This window comes from Wolffia australiana, chromosome 20, assembly GCF_029677425.1.
Source record: "Wolffia australiana isolate 7733 chromosome 20, ASM2967742v1".
NCBI classification, from domain to species: Eukaryota; Viridiplantae; Streptophyta; class Magnoliopsida; order Alismatales; family Araceae; genus Wolffia; species Wolffia australiana.
The window spans coordinates 5,439,597-5,457,589 of record NC_135854.1 but is presented as its reverse complement, the minus strand read 5'-3'; the positions used below and the strand labels follow the sequence as shown (position 1 = coordinate 5,457,589).

The window sequence follows — 17,993 nt, the reverse complement described above, 5'->3', positions numbered from 1 at the left end:
CACTATGTTTTTATAAAATGAAATTATTTTCACTAGCCCACTTTGATTAACCTTTTCCAGGACTTAGGAACTTATCACTGAAAATTTAGCTATTGAGGGATGCCCCCTTGGCCCCTCATGGACCCCCTTTTGCCTTAGTGCACTCTTGGCCCTTTTTCCCTATTTGGCCTGGAGCAGGAAGCAACCTTGGAGAACATGGAGGCCCAACATACAATTCATCACATGCCAGACCTTCCTCAAAAAATCTCCCTGGTGTATTGAATCCTTGCCCTCCATCTTGGGGCAAAAAGCTAGTCCAAGGGCTTAAAATGCAGATCCGCCTGGCGCCCGACAAAAATTTGAGAAAGCAACTGTCAGCTTGGCCAGTATGCCAAAAGAGAGCTGGAGAGAGCACTAAGTGGCTCCTAGGCTGAAAATTTCGCTGGACCATTGGACCAGCAGCTCTTTGAAAGTGAAAAAAAGTGTTCTATAAACATAGAAATACTAACCTAATAAATGCAGCTTTATTTCTCTCACCTCCTTTCTTTGGAATTTTTCCCCATCATTGGCTGCCTAGAAAACAAGGTAATTCATAGTTCACATCATGATCAAGAAAATTCATAGTGAGTTTATTCTGTCTTTCATCTATTTCTCTCTTTTTTGTTTACAAAATGCCAACTGTGGGAGGCCTGTTCAGTCTCTTGAGTGAATGGTTAAGAAACATAATTACTGAATGAGTTTTAAAAAAATAAGTAAGCGAATGGGAAGCCCTAAGGTGTAACCTTTGAGGGTTCGATCTATTCTGTATTATTCACCAAGATTGCTAGCAAAATACAATCCTACACTAGATGTGAAGTTATTACATGTAGTTGGACGCTGTTGTCATAATATTTCTGGACCCTAATCATTGTAAATAGCATAGTGATGGCACTCGTTATAAGTGAAACATATAACTAAATATTTACACGCACACACATATATATCTATCAAAAGTAACATTTCACACTCTGGGGTTTCATTTCTCACTGTGTCAGTTCAAAATTACTGATATCAATAAGATCCCTTCTCAATGATCTAATTTGAATCATAATGATATCCATATAATAATCATAGATGTAAAAATACATTATCCATATAAATATGAACTACTTCCATCAGTTTCCTTCTCTTAGAAGTTATATGGTGCTTAATAGTTTAGCATGCACCTTTATTGTGATGATTGACTTTCATAAGAACCTTTGAATATCATATTTTATTAAAACCAAAAATAGTTCTCCTTGGTTTGCCCCTGTTCTACATCAGGAGTTTAATTAGTAAGGAAAAATCAAATACAAAATGAAATCTTCAAAACTTTCCTCAAATCTTTGACAGATCCCCTTTTTTCCCCGAATAATCATTTCAAAAAATAAATTATAAAACTGAAAAATAGCACACTGTAGAGTTTTTTTTGGATCGTAAACTCGTTTTCAATTACTACTTAGTGCCCTTCTCTAATATATAATACATCAAATTATTTTCATTTACTTTTAAGCTAATTTTTTCCACCCAAGTCACGATTCGTTCTTGACTCATGCAGCACAACATGTACCGCCTAGAAATATGTTCATGAATTCTTATACGGTCATGGAGAATCATATACATATGTGTATAATTAAACCAATGTCACATAGAGTAGTAACCTATTAACATTAGCAGCAATAGCTTGACTAAAAATAAACACAAGACAAACAAGATAAATATGATTTAAAAGTTTAATGAGCTAACCATAAGATATAAAGGCTGATCATTGAGTTAAACATATTAATATTATTTGATAATTATTCTGATTAAATTAAGAGAGCAGATGAGTTTCATGTCCTAGGAAAATTCAAGGACACTCAGATGGATTATCATGATAATAATATATGATAAAAGCAAAATGGGGGGATTCCAATTCACATCTCAATCAAGGTGCTCTCCCTGTCCATTCTCCTTGGAAGTTCTTATTAGTAATGTGTTTCTACTTGCTTTTTTATTTAGTTCCATACAAGTTAGTTAAAAAATTATGATCGTGATTCTAATACTGATACAATTTGGCTTTTGTAACATTAAATAGACATACTTAATCTTTGTATATGATATTGAATTTTATCCAGTAACTTCATTCCACATTATTTTAAAACTGACTCATAAAGAATATTTTGTGCATATCTATATATTTAAGTGAAAGGTCTAGTGTTTTTGTTTCAGGTGGATTCTCTCCTGTAGCTTTCTGAAATATAAATTAATGAATAGAAATATAGAAATACCAAGATTTTGGTCATGTAAGTGGATTTTTTAAAAAACCATAACACTCCCACTTGTTTCCATGATTATATCAATAACAATCCTTATTGTCATGGCTGCACACTATGGCTATGAGATCTAGTAAATGGATGCCAAGACTGATTTCCTCGATGAAAACCTTGAGGAGGAGTAAATGGTACAGCCCGAAGGTCATGCATCTAAGGAATTTCAGGAAAAAGGATGCTAGTTTCAAAGATCAATTTATGGATATTTATAAGCTTTGAGATGTCAGGACCTTAGATCTAACAAGTCTATGAGATCTTATGACTTCATGACAAATAAAGATGAACCATGTGTTTAGGAAAAACCATTGGGAGTGTAATTAGGGTTGGACATTTAGGACTGGGGAGCGGTTTGACTGGACCGAACTGGAACCATAGGTCCTCCATTTGAAAGTGGACCCGTTTGTCAAACAGGTTTAGGTCCAAGGGTCTAACCGGACCGGAACTGAAAGTATATTATTTAATATTTTTTATAAAATTTTTAAAAAATAAAATACAACTCGACAGAGAGGTTTCTATTTGACCATCTGTGGGCACCCACTTGATGTAGAAGATATTTGACATTACTATGAACATAAGTTTTCTACTTTGACTTTGACATTGACTAGTCAACCTGACCAGACCAGGACCGGTCTGAACTGGAGCGGAACCGAACAAGAACGGGCCGGAAGCAGACCGAAGTTTAGGTAAGGTTTCGGTCTTTGCTAAAAAATCGGACCAGACCGGGACCGCAAAACCCTAAGTGTAATGATTTTTGTGACTTCAAAAAATAATTATTAATTTTTAATTTTTTTGAAAATGAAGTCAACGTCAACGTTAACGTCATCCATAGCTGTCAAACCCTATAGATTATCGGATCATGGAATATATTTATGAAGTCCTAAAGTCAGAGTTTACTCATTCGACCAAATCGACATTTTTAAAGCCGATCTTCTCCCTTGAAATTCCGCAGCGGATAGCGTAGATTCCTCGTCGGAGCATCTCTGCAGAGGAGAGATTCTCTCCGAAGATGGCCATGGAAGGCGACGTGGAGCTTCAGGAGGTCTGCCGGCTGGAAGGCCACACCGATAGAGTGTGGAATCTCGCCTGGCATCCGACCGCCGGCCAGGACGGCTCGCCGGCGGTTCTGGCGTCTTGCAGCGGTGACAAAACCGTCCGCATATGGCGGCAGAATCTGTCCTCCGATTCATGGGAATGCACGGTTCGTCTCCTTTAATCCCGCTTTCAAATCTCTGCGTTTGATCGAGTTTTTGCCCCAATCGAGCATTTTTTTCCTTGTTTGATGATTCTGGAAAGGTAATTATCCGCATGGATTTGTGATTTTAGTCTTACCCTCTTATCTATCTGTGGAGTAAATTATCAATTGCTTATTGAGAGAATAAATTTTAGTTATTTATGGTTTTAGGAACGTGGCTTCCCGATCAGTCCGCGATGAAATTCTTCCCTGCTCATGGGTCTTTGAAATAAACTTTAATTTATGATTTCTGTAACGTAGCGTCCCTAAAAATCTGCGATGAAATTCTAACCTGCCCATCGATTACGGAATAAATTAGCATTTGCTCACGGACAGAGTAAGTTATGATTTGGATTCATTATCATATATGATTCTGGAAACGTTGCATCCCGATCAACCTGAGATGAAATTCTAACCCACCCACCGATTATTGAATAAGTTATCATTTGCTCATTCACAAAGTAAATTATAATTTGGATTCATTATCACATATGCTTCTGGAAACGTAGCTTCCCGATCAATCTGCGATGAGTTTCTAACCGTGTTCTGATTGATCGGTAGGCTGTTCTGGATGAAACTCACACTCGAACGGTGAGATCTTGTGCGTGGTCACCTTCGGGGAGATTGTTGGCTACTGCAAGTTTTGATGCTACGACTGCCATCTGGGAAAATGCTGGCGATGACTTCGATTGTATCTCAACATTGGAGGTATTTATTGGGTTATTTTATGAAAAATCACAGTTTTTTTGGTGGGTTTTTTAGAAAACCCATTTTTTTTCTTACTGATGATCGTGTTCTTGGTGGATTTTCAGGGCCATGAAAATGAAGTGAAGAGCGTCGCCTGGAATGCTTCTGGGTCCTTGCTTGCTACTTGTAGCCGCGATAAATCTGTGTGGATTTGGGAAGTTCAGGACGATGGCAAAGAATATGACTGTGTGTCTGTCTTGCAAGGGCATTCTCAGGATGTGAAAACAGTCCTTTGGCACCCATCATTGGATATTCTGGTGTCTGTTAGCTATGATAACTCTATCAAGGTGTCCAGTCTATTTCTAATTTTCTCATTGAAATTAGGGTTCGGATCCTTTCAGCGTGATGATGATGATGATGATGATGATGATGACAAATCATGATTATCATACATTCGATTCATTTCATCATCATCTTGCGCCATCATCTCGTCGTTGACTTTGCTTTGTCTTGCCATTGTCTCATCACCACTTCACAATGGTCTTGTTATCATCATGTCATCTTCTCATCATTGTTTTGTCATTGTCTCGCCATCATCTTGTTACTGCCTCATCTTCTTCTTGTCATCATCTCATCATTACCTCGTCCCCATCTTATCATCTTCTCGTCATCGCCTCCTCATTACCTCATCGACTGGTCATTGTCTCACCATCATCTCGTCATCTCATAGTCATCAGTCTGTCAGTATCTTGTCATCTTCTCGCCATTCCTTTCATACCAAATAACGAGGATGAATAAATTATGGAATGACAGTAATAACAACAAATTCGTCATCGTTCACCACTTCTAAGTTAAACAAAATCGTTCTTAATGAAATCTTATTTTCTCGCAAACAGGTTTGGGCAGAGGATGGTGATCTTGATGATTGGTGTTGTATCCAAACCCTGGAGGAGTCTAGTGGGTAATTTTATAACATTATCTTTAAACTTTAACAAATTTTAACTTTTATGGCTGAATGAGGATGTTGGGTTTGTTTTTCTTCGTCACATTCTTTCAGTGGCCATACATCTACAGTGTGGGCATTATCATTTAGCCCAAAGGGAGACAAAATGGTAACCTGCAGGTACATAGTTGGACAATATCACATGGTGAAAGAAGTTTTACAAATGTGCCAGATGAGAAATTTTGAACGTTGAAGTTTTCATTTTGCAGTGATGATCTTACATTAAAGTTTTGGGATACCAGTTCACTCCAAGGAAGTGATGATGGCCATGACCCCTGGTGAGTGTAGAATGCCATGCCATATTATATTTTGTCGTTTTTAAAATAATTGTGTATTTCAGGTGTGGATTGATCGATGTAATTGATCAATCAGATCAGTCAATGAAACAGATCTTGAACTGGTCCATCTAATCGATCGGAATACCATAAGGGCCAAACAAGTATCCTATCTAATTGCCGAACCCTCTATATTTGGAGAGAGAGAGAGAGAGGACTAATTCACAATCGATCCAGCCTGTCTGATAGATGAGATTAGATAGATCCAATTACGATCAGGGGTGACCAATCAGTCAAACTTTTTGATCGGATCCAGTCTGACTCAATCTCTGACCACCCATCAGAAAGAGTAGCTATGTGCTTAAGACTGTTATAAATTCTGGATTTATTTGCTGATTGCTCTTTTATCTTTTCTTTAGGAGGCACATCTGCACACTCTCCGGCTTTCACAGACGGACTATTTTTTCTGTGGACTGGTCAAGGTAAATGATAACTTGAATTGTAAACATGGTAATTCAAAATTATGTTTCTTGGTTCTCCGTGCTATTTTATTTTTAACATTTTTCTCCTGGTTCCTCTAAAAAACACTATATTCTCCTGGTTAGAGCCAAACTTAATTTCTCGTTAATTAAAATTTGTGCATTATCAGCGGAGGGTTGATAGCCTCGGGAGCCGGTGATGATGCCATTTGCATCTTTGCTGAGGACAAATACAGCGCTGTAAGTATATTGCCTTCCAGATATATTTGCTGGAACATTATTTCTCTGATAATTATGTTTTCGCTACTTGTGCATGGAAATTTCTAATCCTTATCTTTGATTGTTCTTTTAATTAAATATATTGAACTGCAGATTGATGGCCCTTCCTACAAGATGCTCTTGAAGAAGGAGAAAGCCCATGAGATGGATGTCAACGTAGTGAGGTGGAGCCCGAAGGTCGGCTATTGGGTCTTGCTGTTTAGTTTCAAACTAAAATTATTAATCCTTACTTGTATGAATGCGTCTATATGTGTGGATTCCAGGACCAAAGTTTGCTGGCATCCGGAGGGGATGATGGGCTCATCAAGATATGGCGATGCTCTTACAAATGATCGTGTTTTTCTAGAGAGAGGAGAGAGGATTTTTCATTATTACATTTGCTGAAACCATACCAGCCGTTGTTTTAATCAAGGCATTACCAGGCCATTGAATTTTTTCATGGGAACCTAATCGGTGTGTAAAATAATGGTGGGGGCCTCTGAATTAGTGAGATTAAGAGGTTACTTGGGGTGATTTTGGAAATTGATTTAGATTGTCTGATATAAACCTCCCAAAACACTCGAGGGAGTCGCCTACAACACGAGCCCCTTGGAATTGATGAAGAATCTTACCTGAATTCACTGAGGTGGACTCCAATCTTTCCCTTCCTTGATTTCCATTATTCAATCTCTTTCTATTTATTTACACAGGTATCTCTCTGTACTCATGGATTTCAGTTTCTGTTCCTGCCAATATTAAACTGAATTTTACTGATTATCTACCAATATAATGAATTATTGATGATTACGAATAGGGAACCGAAAAAGAAATTGATAGATTCATTTATCTAAGTTGATTATGTCTATCAAGGAAGAGATATTTCTTAGGAGATTAATTAGAGATGAGGGAGGGATCTATCAATAGAGCAGCTGCCTGAAAGATGGTGATAGAGAGACAGATTCAAGGGAACAGAGTTGAGGGAGACTGAGGGCTAAAAGTTGAGTGGGCCTCAATTATATTATGGAAACTACTGTATGTAAAAATACCCCTTCAGAGAACTGGTGAAATAAATCCTTGGGGATGACATGGTCACATTATGGCCAGAGCAATGGACATGGTCTTTTAAATGTATTTTGTTCTGGTCTAATATATATTATGATTAATTTGTAGGTCTTTATTTGGTCTTCATGGCTGTGCACCCGTCCTATCCACAATCAAAGTTGTTGTTCTTCTGTATCCATTTATCAAAGTATCGCAATTTTTTCCTTTCTTGTGTTCCATCCCAATTGACAAAGAGAGATTAGTCTGATACTGAATATATCAAGTGGTGGACAAAAATCCCAAAATGTGATTTTTTGGACCAAAAGATAGTGAAGCATTTGAACTACATATTTTTTTCATTTTTTTGAAGCTGGGTCCTCAAAAATCTTCAAAAATAAGATCATGTCAAGTAATGATCTTCAAAACCTGTTTAGAAAATCTATTTGAATCAAAGCCATGCATTCTTGAATACTTCTTGGCCCTATGTTTAAAAGTTTTTGTTGTACCCTATTGACAAAAAGGACTTTGATTTTTGAAGTTTACAAGTAGAGACTGAGAGGCTCCAGTGGAGGTACAATGGGAAGCAGGGTGTAACACTATTTTGGACATTTCAAGCAGAACCAGTTATAAGATAAATCTTTTTTCAAACATCAACGCCGAATACTGCCATTATTACACAAATAAAATCTCATGACCTGTTATTTATAAAGTGACTAACCTTCACATTCCCTGAATGCCTGACTCATGAGAGAAAGCTAATTAGGAATAAAATTGCAGAGAGTGTGAAAGAAACGATGTCGATAATAATTGATAGATCTCCCCTGGACTATCCAAGTTATTGTCCAGTGAATTATCCGACATTATTATTGTTCTAGTGACAGAGAAGACAGCTAAAGGAAGCAATTTTCATTCTCTAACATAACAACTGCACTAATTTATGAAAAACTTATGATTCAAACAAAATTGGAAAGAGTTGAACATGTTCTGGTACCTGACTCTGAGAAGACTGGGTAAACTAAGTCTAGAGAGAGAGGGAGAGAGGCAAAGATCACAAGAACCTGGACAACCGTGAGCGGCCCTTCTTCTTGAGGAACTCGGGGATCTCCACGCCACCACTGCCACTTCCGTCGACCGGAGACGCGGATGAGCGCCTCGAACCCAACCCATCCGACAGGCCCCCCTGCACAAGATCGAGGCCGAGAGAGCATATGAACGAAGAAAAAAAGTGAGAGATGGAAAGTGAGAGAGATGAAGAAGAGAAAGAAAAGAAAGGAATCTCTCTCTCTCTCCCTCTCTCTCCCTCCCAAAAAGAGAGGGGGAGAGAGAGAGAGAGACAAGAACAGAATGAGAGAGAGAGAGCGTGCGAGAGCCTTTAAGTGATAAAGAGGGACAAACCAGAGAGAGAAATATATAAATTTAAATAAAGAGAGAGAGCGGGAGGAAGAAAAATATATTAATGTGGCACCTGCAAAGCTCTGCCGCCCTCAGTCTCTTCTTGACGTTTGAACCCAGTGGCGATGAGGGTGATGCTGACCTGCATTGGTTCGAGCGTAATATTCCCAGTATTCAGGAATTATCCAACCAAATTGCATGCTCAACAAATACTTATTAAACAGTTCCATAATCCAATGAAATTTAGCATGTAAAATTTTTCTATACTAGTCCTTCCGAATCCAAGAATAAACATATTTTTGCTCACCTGGCCGCTCATGGACTGATCTATCACCGCACCAAATATTAAGTTGGCGCTTGGGTCGACCAAATCGTAAATTACTTCTGCTGCCGCATTGACCTGGTTCAAAAATTAAATTAATTACATAGAAATAAAGTATAACGGTCAGGGGATTATGGTTATGAACTGGATGGTAGGTTCGGTGGAAATATCTAAGTTGTCACGGTCATTGTCATCCGAGCAGATGAATAGTGTCACTGATGATGATGACAAAACGATGATGATGAGTCAACATTGCGAGGACGACAATGATGATGGCGAAATCATCATCTTAATCTCGTTCTACAACAGGCTGATGATGGCAATGCTAATGATGATTGTCTCGTTGCCGCTTCTCATCATCTTGTTAATCTTGCTCAGACGAAGATAGATGATGACAGAATTGTCATCAACATTCTTCCAGCAATCACTAACCACAAATGATGAGGACTGATGACTCATTGTTGTAATTGCCATCGTCATGGGGGATGCCCAGAGATGAGGGAGAGCCACATTGAGGGAACAAATTGTATAAGTTATACTCTGTCATCCAATGGCCATCCACATCACCCCTATCATATATCCTCAGCTAGGATGGACAATGACCTTGATGAGGCTACATCGTTGTCATCAATCTAACAAGATGAATGACAATGATGACGAGGCGTTGTCAAAACGGGAGGCCACTAGTCGGACATGCCTACCTCATATAATGTTAAATCACTTCCTCCAGTGATGTTCCACACGATGCCGGTGGCCCTTTCGATGCCGATGTCAAGCAAAGGGGATTGAATGGCATTTAGAGCCGCATCTCGTGCCCTTGTTTTTCCTGCGTGCAAAAATGATGGTTTCGAATAATGTGCCCTTCGCAGGAAATTATGAATGTGAAGGATTTAAGCCTCTGGGAGAATTGTTTGATCCATAATATGCAGCTAGTGAAAAATAATTGTATAGTAATAAAGGATATCGAATTTAGAAAGAAAAAACACAATCACCAAATTTAACAGCTGAGAAACAATCTCTAGACCGCACGAAAGCCCTTCTCCACCAAGATCATCCAATTTCCAACCAAATCCTCCTTCCATACAACTTGTTGAACACCATTGCTATAGGTAGACGAAGGATCGGATCAATTATTTTACTTCCCAGATTTTGCTAGAAAAGGATTTTGTTTGACCCGTAGAACCAATCCATGATTCAGGGTAAGTGAGAGGATCTGTGATCCTATACAGAAGAAACCTCAAATAAAACTAAAATCCTTATTTCACCTCCCATTCAAGAACTATGGAATTCCAATTTAGGAAACAATTTAATTACTTGGATCCTGCTGAAGATATCATAAAGGAATGAGAAGAAAATAAGAAAAGATTGAGAGGACTGGCTAGATCATACGCTCTCCCCTCCATTAGCTGGAGGATCTCCGCTTCCGCAGCGACACGCTTGAGTTCTTGACTTCCCAAAAAGTTCTCTATGAGTTGCCCTCTACCTTTATTTGTAACCATCTCACAATGCTGTTAATTTAAAGGCGCACCTGCAGCTTCCGCGGCACGTATGGATTCAGCTATCTGATGCCTCCTCTTCGTTCTTTGATAGGTCCCAGTACCGACCAATCATTTCCCGATCCAATTATTCAATTTGTTTTGTACAATCCAATAATTCAATCAATGATGGATCAAAAGCCCAATGCACAAACAGTGGAACAGCTTTCTGATGCGTTCCTCGCCAGACGTATTGACTTCCATATAATTGCGATGATGAAATGGAATAATTTGGAGGGGAGATGAGCTAGAAAGAGTTCCCTGGATGAAAAGGTGAACAGGAATGGTCAGAGGAGAGGTCGAAGCGAGGAAGTAGGAATTGACCAGGGACAAGACGCCTGCAGAAGCAAACAAAGACCTAGAGACAATCACAAAGGAGAGGACCTTCTAAGGAGAGAGACAGGACATGGACGTTGGGGGAAAGAGAGAAAGAGCTTCCAAATTGCATAATACTTTCTACCTGCCCTACAAAAGGAAGGGCCCCCCTATTTAAAGGGAGCACAAAGAAGGGGGAAAGATGCGTCTGTCCTTAGGTAGGGTTGAAGAATCTGTCTATACTGTTGAATGCAGGACCCTTTCGAATTCAGAGAAGCACAAGCGATGAACTAATCATTTAGGCATTGCAGTAAAAGCATGACGAATGAAAAGAAGAGAAATGTCAGGATAGAAAATGAATGACTTTTTTCTTCTAAAAGGATGTTGCTCTATATGGTGATCGAATATAAGGAACACGACTAAAATGCACATTTACCAGTTGCAGTCCCTATTCCCATCAAAGACGAACCAGCATTCGCCATTATAGCCCGGATGTCTGCAAAATCAACATTCACCAATCCAGGAATCTGCAGGATAAAGCCACCATGGATTAATAACCATGTCGCCTACCAGTAATTATCTCATCCTTTAGCTCCAACTGCCGAGAAACCAAATGAATTTATAGATACAGACCGTGATTATGTCAGATATACCACGAACACCCTGCCTGAGAATGTCATCCGCTAGATTAAATGCTTCAGTTACAGGCGTTGATGGTGAAACGGCAGTCAGAAGTTTATCATTTGGGATCACGATCAGCGTGTCGACATTATTTCTCAAGGCAGCAATCCCCTCCTGAGCTTGAACGGCACGTCTTCTTCCCTCAAAGGAAAATGGGGTGGTCACAATACCAACGGTCAAGATTCCCATTGACTTGGCAATTCCGGCAATGATTGGGGCCCCACCTGTTCCTGTTCCACCACCCATCCCGGCCTGGATCAAAGTCAACATGGAAGATCAGAGACTATCCAAAAATTTTACATCATTTTAAGAAATACAGGCAAAGCAAACCGGTAAACAGAAGCACAGTTCAATATTTAAAGAAGCAAATAAGTTTCACAGAATAAAATTGATGCAAAAAAACTGGCATGAAGAAGATGATGAAGGCTTACCGTCACAAAAACCATATCAGCCCCATAAACTGCCTCTTCAATAGATTCTCTGCTTTCTTTTGCAGCATTCATCCCAATATCTGGGTTTCCACCAGCCCCAAGCCCTCTAGTCAACTCTAGACCGATCTGTAAGCGATTCTCTGGAAAGACAGGGGACATCCTCATAGCTTGAATATCTGTATTTACAATCCAAAACTCAACCCCTTTCATGTAACTCTCAATCATTCTGTTGACGGCATTTGAGCCACCCCCACCCACACCAATAACCTTGATTTTAGCTTCGTTGTAATTATTCGACAGGGCAGCACCAATGGTATTTTCTTCTGTTGAATTATCCTTTCCAGGGGTAATAATTGCCTCGTTCCCATCACCTCTAAGCAGAGAGATCGTGGGATGTAAATTCAAGAAGGGGTCATTGCTGCGAGAATTATTTAGAGATGCTTTCAAAGGAGTAAATCCAGAAGAAAACCGAGAACTAGGGCCGGGGCCACCGCTCCTTTCTTCATTTAATCGAGGCCAGTTAATCCCGCTAAATCGGTTATCATTCAATGACCTTCCTCCGAGGACAGCAGATACACCGACTGAAATCCTAACATCAACAGGGGTAAAACATGCCGTCTGAGTTCCCATCAAGTAAGCACAACAAAGAGTCTCCAAATGCTGTCAAGAAACCACAAACAAAGTTTAAAGTTGGTCGGCTACAGGTCCCAGCTTGAACAGAAGATTATATTGCATGAAGGTAAAGCGTTGCATTTCCACTCTTAAACTATCAAATTAGTTCATGAAAAGGGTTCAAGCCTGCAATAGACAAAGATGAGAAACATGAAGCAAATGGGTCAACGCAAATAAATATGCTTCAGAAAAAGGACAACCATCGTTGTAGAGAGAAGATTAATTATATGAAAACAAGCAAGATCTCACTTGAAACATCTTCATAGTTAGAAAGACCAATAAACTAACGTAGCACAGATACCTAGGAAGAGAAACATACATAGGCAGTAATCCATTACGGGAGCTAAGAATTTTGAGGCTTTGAAGCTATACTAATAAGATGCAACCCCATTGCCATGATAATATACTTAACATAGAACTAAACGGGTGGGATTTTGTGGCATAGAATTTTTGCTCAACGAGAAGTTTATAATAAAGGAATGGAATTAAGAGCGCCAACAAAAGAAATCTATTCATTCATGCAGAAACCATCGATAAATAGAAATTGAGACATGTAGAGAGATTGAAGTTGGCCTGGTTCAGGGATCAATAAGCATAAGTCAATAAAAGTCAAAATAGTGAGTTATCTAGCTAAGTATTTGTATATGGTTATTTGTGCTGACACTAAACTATTTCCCTTACCCAGAGCTACTCGACAGTCAAACCTAATAATTTTCATACAATTGAGACATGAACATAAAGGACATCTCCAGAAAACAGTCATCTAACAGAGAGAGCATTGTCTCTTATGATGGTTCCATTTGATTTTTGTAAAGATACATAGAGAGATAGGGATATCAACAAGAAAAAAATAGTCCAGGGTAACTGCTGAAAAAATGGTGGACATGATGGAACAGAGAACAGCCTAAACAAGTCTTGAAAGTCACACCTTCGTGGGCTGCTCGGAATGAATGACAGAGAAACTTAAAAGTTAGAGTGAGAGTGAGAGATAAAGTTAGAGTGAGAGAGACTTAAAGTTAGAGTGAGAGTGAGACTTAGAGTTAGAGTGAGAGTTGAGAGTCAAAATGAGAGTGAGGCTTACAGTTGAGTAAGAGTGAGCGTGAGAGTAAGAGCGAGAGTGAGAGTGAGACTTAGAGTTTGAGTGAGAGTTGAGAGTCAAAGTGAGAATGAGAGTGACAGTGAGAGTAAGAGTTGAGAGATGAGAGTTGAGATTTGAAAGTTGAGAGTTCAGAGTTGAGAGTTGAGAGTGGGAGTGAAAGTGACAGTGACAATGAGACTTAAATTTGGACTTCGAGTTAGAGTGAGAGTGAGACTTAAATTTAGAATGAGAGCTGAGTGAGAGTGAAATTGAGACTTAAGAGTTAGAATGATAGTGAGAGTGAGACTTAAATTTGGAGTGAGAGTTGAGAGTGAGAGTGATACTTAAATTTAGAGTGAGAGTTGAGTGAGAGTGAAATTGGGACTTAGAGTTAGAGTGAGAGTGATACTTATATTTAGAGTGAGAGTGAAATTGAGATTTAGAGTTAGAGTGAGAGTGAAACTTAGAGTAAGAGTGATAATGAGACAAAGTTATAGCGAGAGTGACAGTGAAACTGAGAGGAAGAATGAGATTGAGAATCAGAGTGAGACTTAAAGTAAGAGTTGAGAATCAAAGTGAGAGTGAGACTTTGTTAGAGTTAGAGTGAGAATGAGACTTAAAGTAAAGAGAGAGAGAGGGTGGAATGACGTGAGTGAGTGAGAGAAAAACAAGACGCAAACCGGAAAGCGAGTACAATTCGGAGAGTAAGAAAAACCCAGGAAAAAGAATAGCATTCAAGAGAAGTAGCAAATGAAACCCACAAAGGGATATACGTCAGCGTCATTAGAGAAAACAAAGAGAAAACCAGAAATCGGAGAAGAAAAATGCAGAATGAGACAACAAGAGGAAAGGGAAACCTGAATTTGAGTAAGCGAAAGGGAAGACAATTGGAAATTTGAGGTAGAAACAGAAAACAATGAGGAAGCGAAAGTAAGAAGAACAGAGAAAAGTACCCATCGATGACTGTAAATCTCGAATCTTCTACAGATGATGAACAGGAAGAAATTTGAGGAATCGGAGGAGGAAAGAGAACCATTACCTTCAACAATGCCTGATGAGGCGAGTTGCTGTAGAGATTTGGAAGAACTGATGAGTGTTCGTCGACTAGGGCTCTGACCGCACAGATAAAGTAGTTTTAAGTAAATAAATTTTCTACTTATGCAAATTATTCATTAACTTATTAATATATAATGTTTTCACCAATAATTAATAGGTTTTTGGACGGACGACGTAACGGACGGAACGAATACTTCTCGTCATCCGTCCCTGGGATTACTTTTATGCGCAATGAGGAAATACTAAATTTCAGGTTATTCTCAATCATTTGGTGCTTTAATTGATTCACCAACAAAGTAGTTTTAAGCAAACAAATTTTCTACTTGTGCAAATTATTCATTGCCTTATTAACATATAGTGTTTTCATCAATAATTACTAGGTTTATGGATGGACGATGGAACGGACGGAACGAATGCTTCTCGTCATCTGTCCCTGGGATACGTTTTAGGTTAGTTTCAATCATTGGGTGTTTGAATTGATTCGCATATAATTCACCAATAAATTAGTTTTAAGTTTATAAATTTTCTACGCATCTAAATTATTCATTATCTTATTAATATATACTGTTTTCACCAATAATTACTAGGTTTATGGATGGGTGACGGAATGGACGAAACAGACGTAACAAATGTTTCTCATCATCCGTCCCTAAGATTACTTCTCTGCACTTTGAGGATAATCTATAATTAACTGAATGGGTTTTAGATTAATTTTAATCATTGGGTGCTTTAATTGATTCACCAATAAAGTAGTTTTAAGTAAATAAATTTTCTGCATATGCAAATTATTCATTACCTTATTAATGTATAGTATTTTCGCCAATACTCAACAGGATTATGTACGGATGAGTAAATCGGACGGGACGAATGCTTCTCTACATCCGTCCACGGGATTACTTCTCTGCACTTTGAGGAAAATATAAAATTAACTGAATAGGTTTTAGGTTAATTTCAATCATTGGGTGTTTTAATTGATTCACCGATAATTCATCAATAAAGTAGTTTTAAATAACGTTTTTACTTATGCAAATTATTCATTACCTTATAAATATAATGCCCTTGTAAACTTCCAACGATAAAGAATCAAATAATGATTAGTTTAACCAAATTTATGTACTGCATGGAGTTTCACATCATCATATAATAAATAAGATTATTGACAATGTAATGGTGTTTAAGGAAATTATACTATTGATGAGAGATCTTAATGCTTGTTACTGCTTTTTTTCCCAGAGCTTGCTTAAACCCTTCATTCAAAATGAATGTGGATTAAAGATATAGACCAAGAAACTTTGTGGTCATTCAGCACTGTATCTCATGCCCTTACAAATGCTGAAGAGAGGTTGAAGCTATATATAAATTTGAGGGTATTATGCTTCTATTTAGGGGTATAACCATTAGGATCAAATATTGGGATAAATATTTCAGTAGGGTTGTGTGATATTATGAAAAAATGATAAAAATCATCTATAAATAATAGTTTTTAGAAATATGGAGAATTCCAATTTTTAGGTTGAGATCATTGAGATATGGTTAGTTGAACACCACTGTTCATTTGATTCTAGTGACATTTAATACTTTAATAATCTGACGGATAGGAAATCAGAGTTGGTATCGTTTTTAAGATATTTTTTTCTCATATAAGAATTCAATAAGATCTTCATTTCTTGGCTATTAAACTGACGTATCAGAAATCAGCACGTTGGTTTTTAAGTTTTAAGACGATAAAACACGAACAATTGTGTGCAAGGTCAGATTTTGAAATCCAATTCAAGATCCATTTATGATGTAGTATCAGAAATTTTACTATAGAATTTGATTTCAAACTTCTAAGACACAATCAAAATTTTCTTTATGATATGTGATTCATAATTTACTAGAAAGGTTAGTTAATAGTTTTTCTAATAAGATGGTCCCCCTTGAATGGCATAAAATTTCTACTTAATGTGGTCCCCTTTGAATCTGCTCGTTTCTGCCAAGCTTGTTTTGGCTCCATTTGGGGGTTAATAGCACGAAATATCCCAAACTGTATCAAAAATCTGAGACTTATCCTAAACTTTTTTTTTGGCACGGTATATCCCAAACTCGCTCAGTCGACGATGACATATCCCGGTGATGACGTGGAATCCCTCGTGGCTGCCAGGTGCTAGAGAGAGAGATGGAGAGAGAGAGGCGTGCTAGAGAGAGAGAGAAGGAGAGAGAGAGGCATTAGAGAGAGAAAGAGAGGCATTCTTGAGAGAGAGGGGCGTTCTAGAGAGACCCAACCGAATCGAATCACGCGGGTGAGTGAGGCGTTCTTGAACAGAGACATAGACAGAGAGAGAGGGGAAGGTTATCGGCGATCGTTGTAGATATTGGAGAGAGAGAAAGAGAGTGAGAGGGGGGGTTCCGCCAAGAGCTCGCGGGCCTCGGCGGCCGGCGGCAGAGGTGGTTTCGCCTCCCTCGTCGTGGGCCAAAGGAGAAAGTCTCTGACTGCCGAGAAACTGGAGAGAAATAACACGGAGGGAGAGAGTGAGTTCAAATATCAAAATATTATAATATATTTTTTGCCAGTCGTCGGTTCAAATCTACACTTCTGATAATATGTATTCATCTTTAACACAATAACTTGTCAAATTAAAAAAAATTGGAATTCAGTAGGTTTTCTTTATCTTATCTGACCTTTTAATAGCTCACTTATGAAAGATCTCTGAATTCAACTGGAATAATATTTACTGTCAACAAAACATAATTTCAAAAAATATCAATGAAATAAAAGCAAATTATTTGATTTTATTGTAAAACTTCAAAGCTAAAATTTAAATTTTAATAAAAAATTAATGTTGAAATGTTGAGAGTAATGTACAGTATCGAAGTTTTAAACCAATGAACAAAATGGAATTTATGTATACATAAACTTAAAAACTCCAAGACATCTCGACCCAAATTGTAAGTAAAATCTATGACATAACCTTAAAGCAAGGATATCTGAAGTTTACAAAATCTTTAAATTAATGTCATCAAATAACTAATAAGATTATGTTTTTGGCTTAAAAATGTACGGAAATTCATTTATACAAAAATTTTAGAGAAACTCATTCTGTTGAGCGTTTACAGAATCATATAATAAATATGTGAAATATACTATATTATGATGATTTGAAATCTGTGAAATATATTAAATCCAAAATTGGAGATATAGTGCAGGGACGTGGACCGGACGGTTTTTTCGTCCCCCGACGAAAAAAT

General features: G+C 38.1%; 2 protein-coding genes across 3 annotated transcripts; one reads left to right on the top strand and one right to left on the bottom strand.

The window, feature by feature from the left end:
• The first annotated feature begins 3,202 nt into the window (after window positions 1-3,202).
• Window positions 3,203-6,776, top strand: EMB1345 (Transducin/WD40 repeat-like superfamily protein). The gene is made up of 10 exons (XM_078591331.1): window positions 3,203-3,507; window positions 4,102-4,248; window positions 4,353-4,574; window positions 5,124-5,188; window positions 5,285-5,350; window positions 5,440-5,508; window positions 5,925-5,987; window positions 6,155-6,224; window positions 6,357-6,440; window positions 6,527-6,776. Exons 1-10 carry the CDS (start codon window positions 3,316-3,318, stop codon window positions 6,593-6,595), a joined length of 1,047 nt encoding a protein of 348 aa, XP_078447457.1. The 5' UTR covers window positions 3,203-3,315; the 3' UTR covers window positions 6,596-6,776.
• Window positions 6,777-8,214: 1,438 nt separating this feature from the next.
• On the bottom strand, window positions 8,215-14,870 carry FTSZ2-1 (Tubulin/FtsZ family protein). Of its 2 annotated transcripts, none has more exons than XM_078591103.1 (8): window positions 14,749-14,870; window positions 11,960-12,619; window positions 11,481-11,780; window positions 11,284-11,374; window positions 9,699-9,823; window positions 8,983-9,075; window positions 8,749-8,817; window positions 8,215-8,463 (listed from the first exon to the last, which is right to left on the bottom strand). In XM_078591103.1, exons 2-8 carry the CDS (start codon window positions 12,587-12,589, stop codon window positions 8,332-8,334), a joined length of 1,440 nt encoding a protein of 479 aa, XP_078447229.1. In that variant the 5' UTR covers window positions 12,590-12,619; window positions 14,749-14,870; the 3' UTR covers window positions 8,215-8,331. The 2 variants fall into 2 exon arrangements, with proteins under 2 accessions (XP_078447229.1, XP_078447228.1); XM_078591102.1 differs by having other exon boundaries at window positions 11,960-12,757; window positions 14,749-14,853.
• Window positions 14,871-17,993: the final 3,123 nt, after the last annotated feature.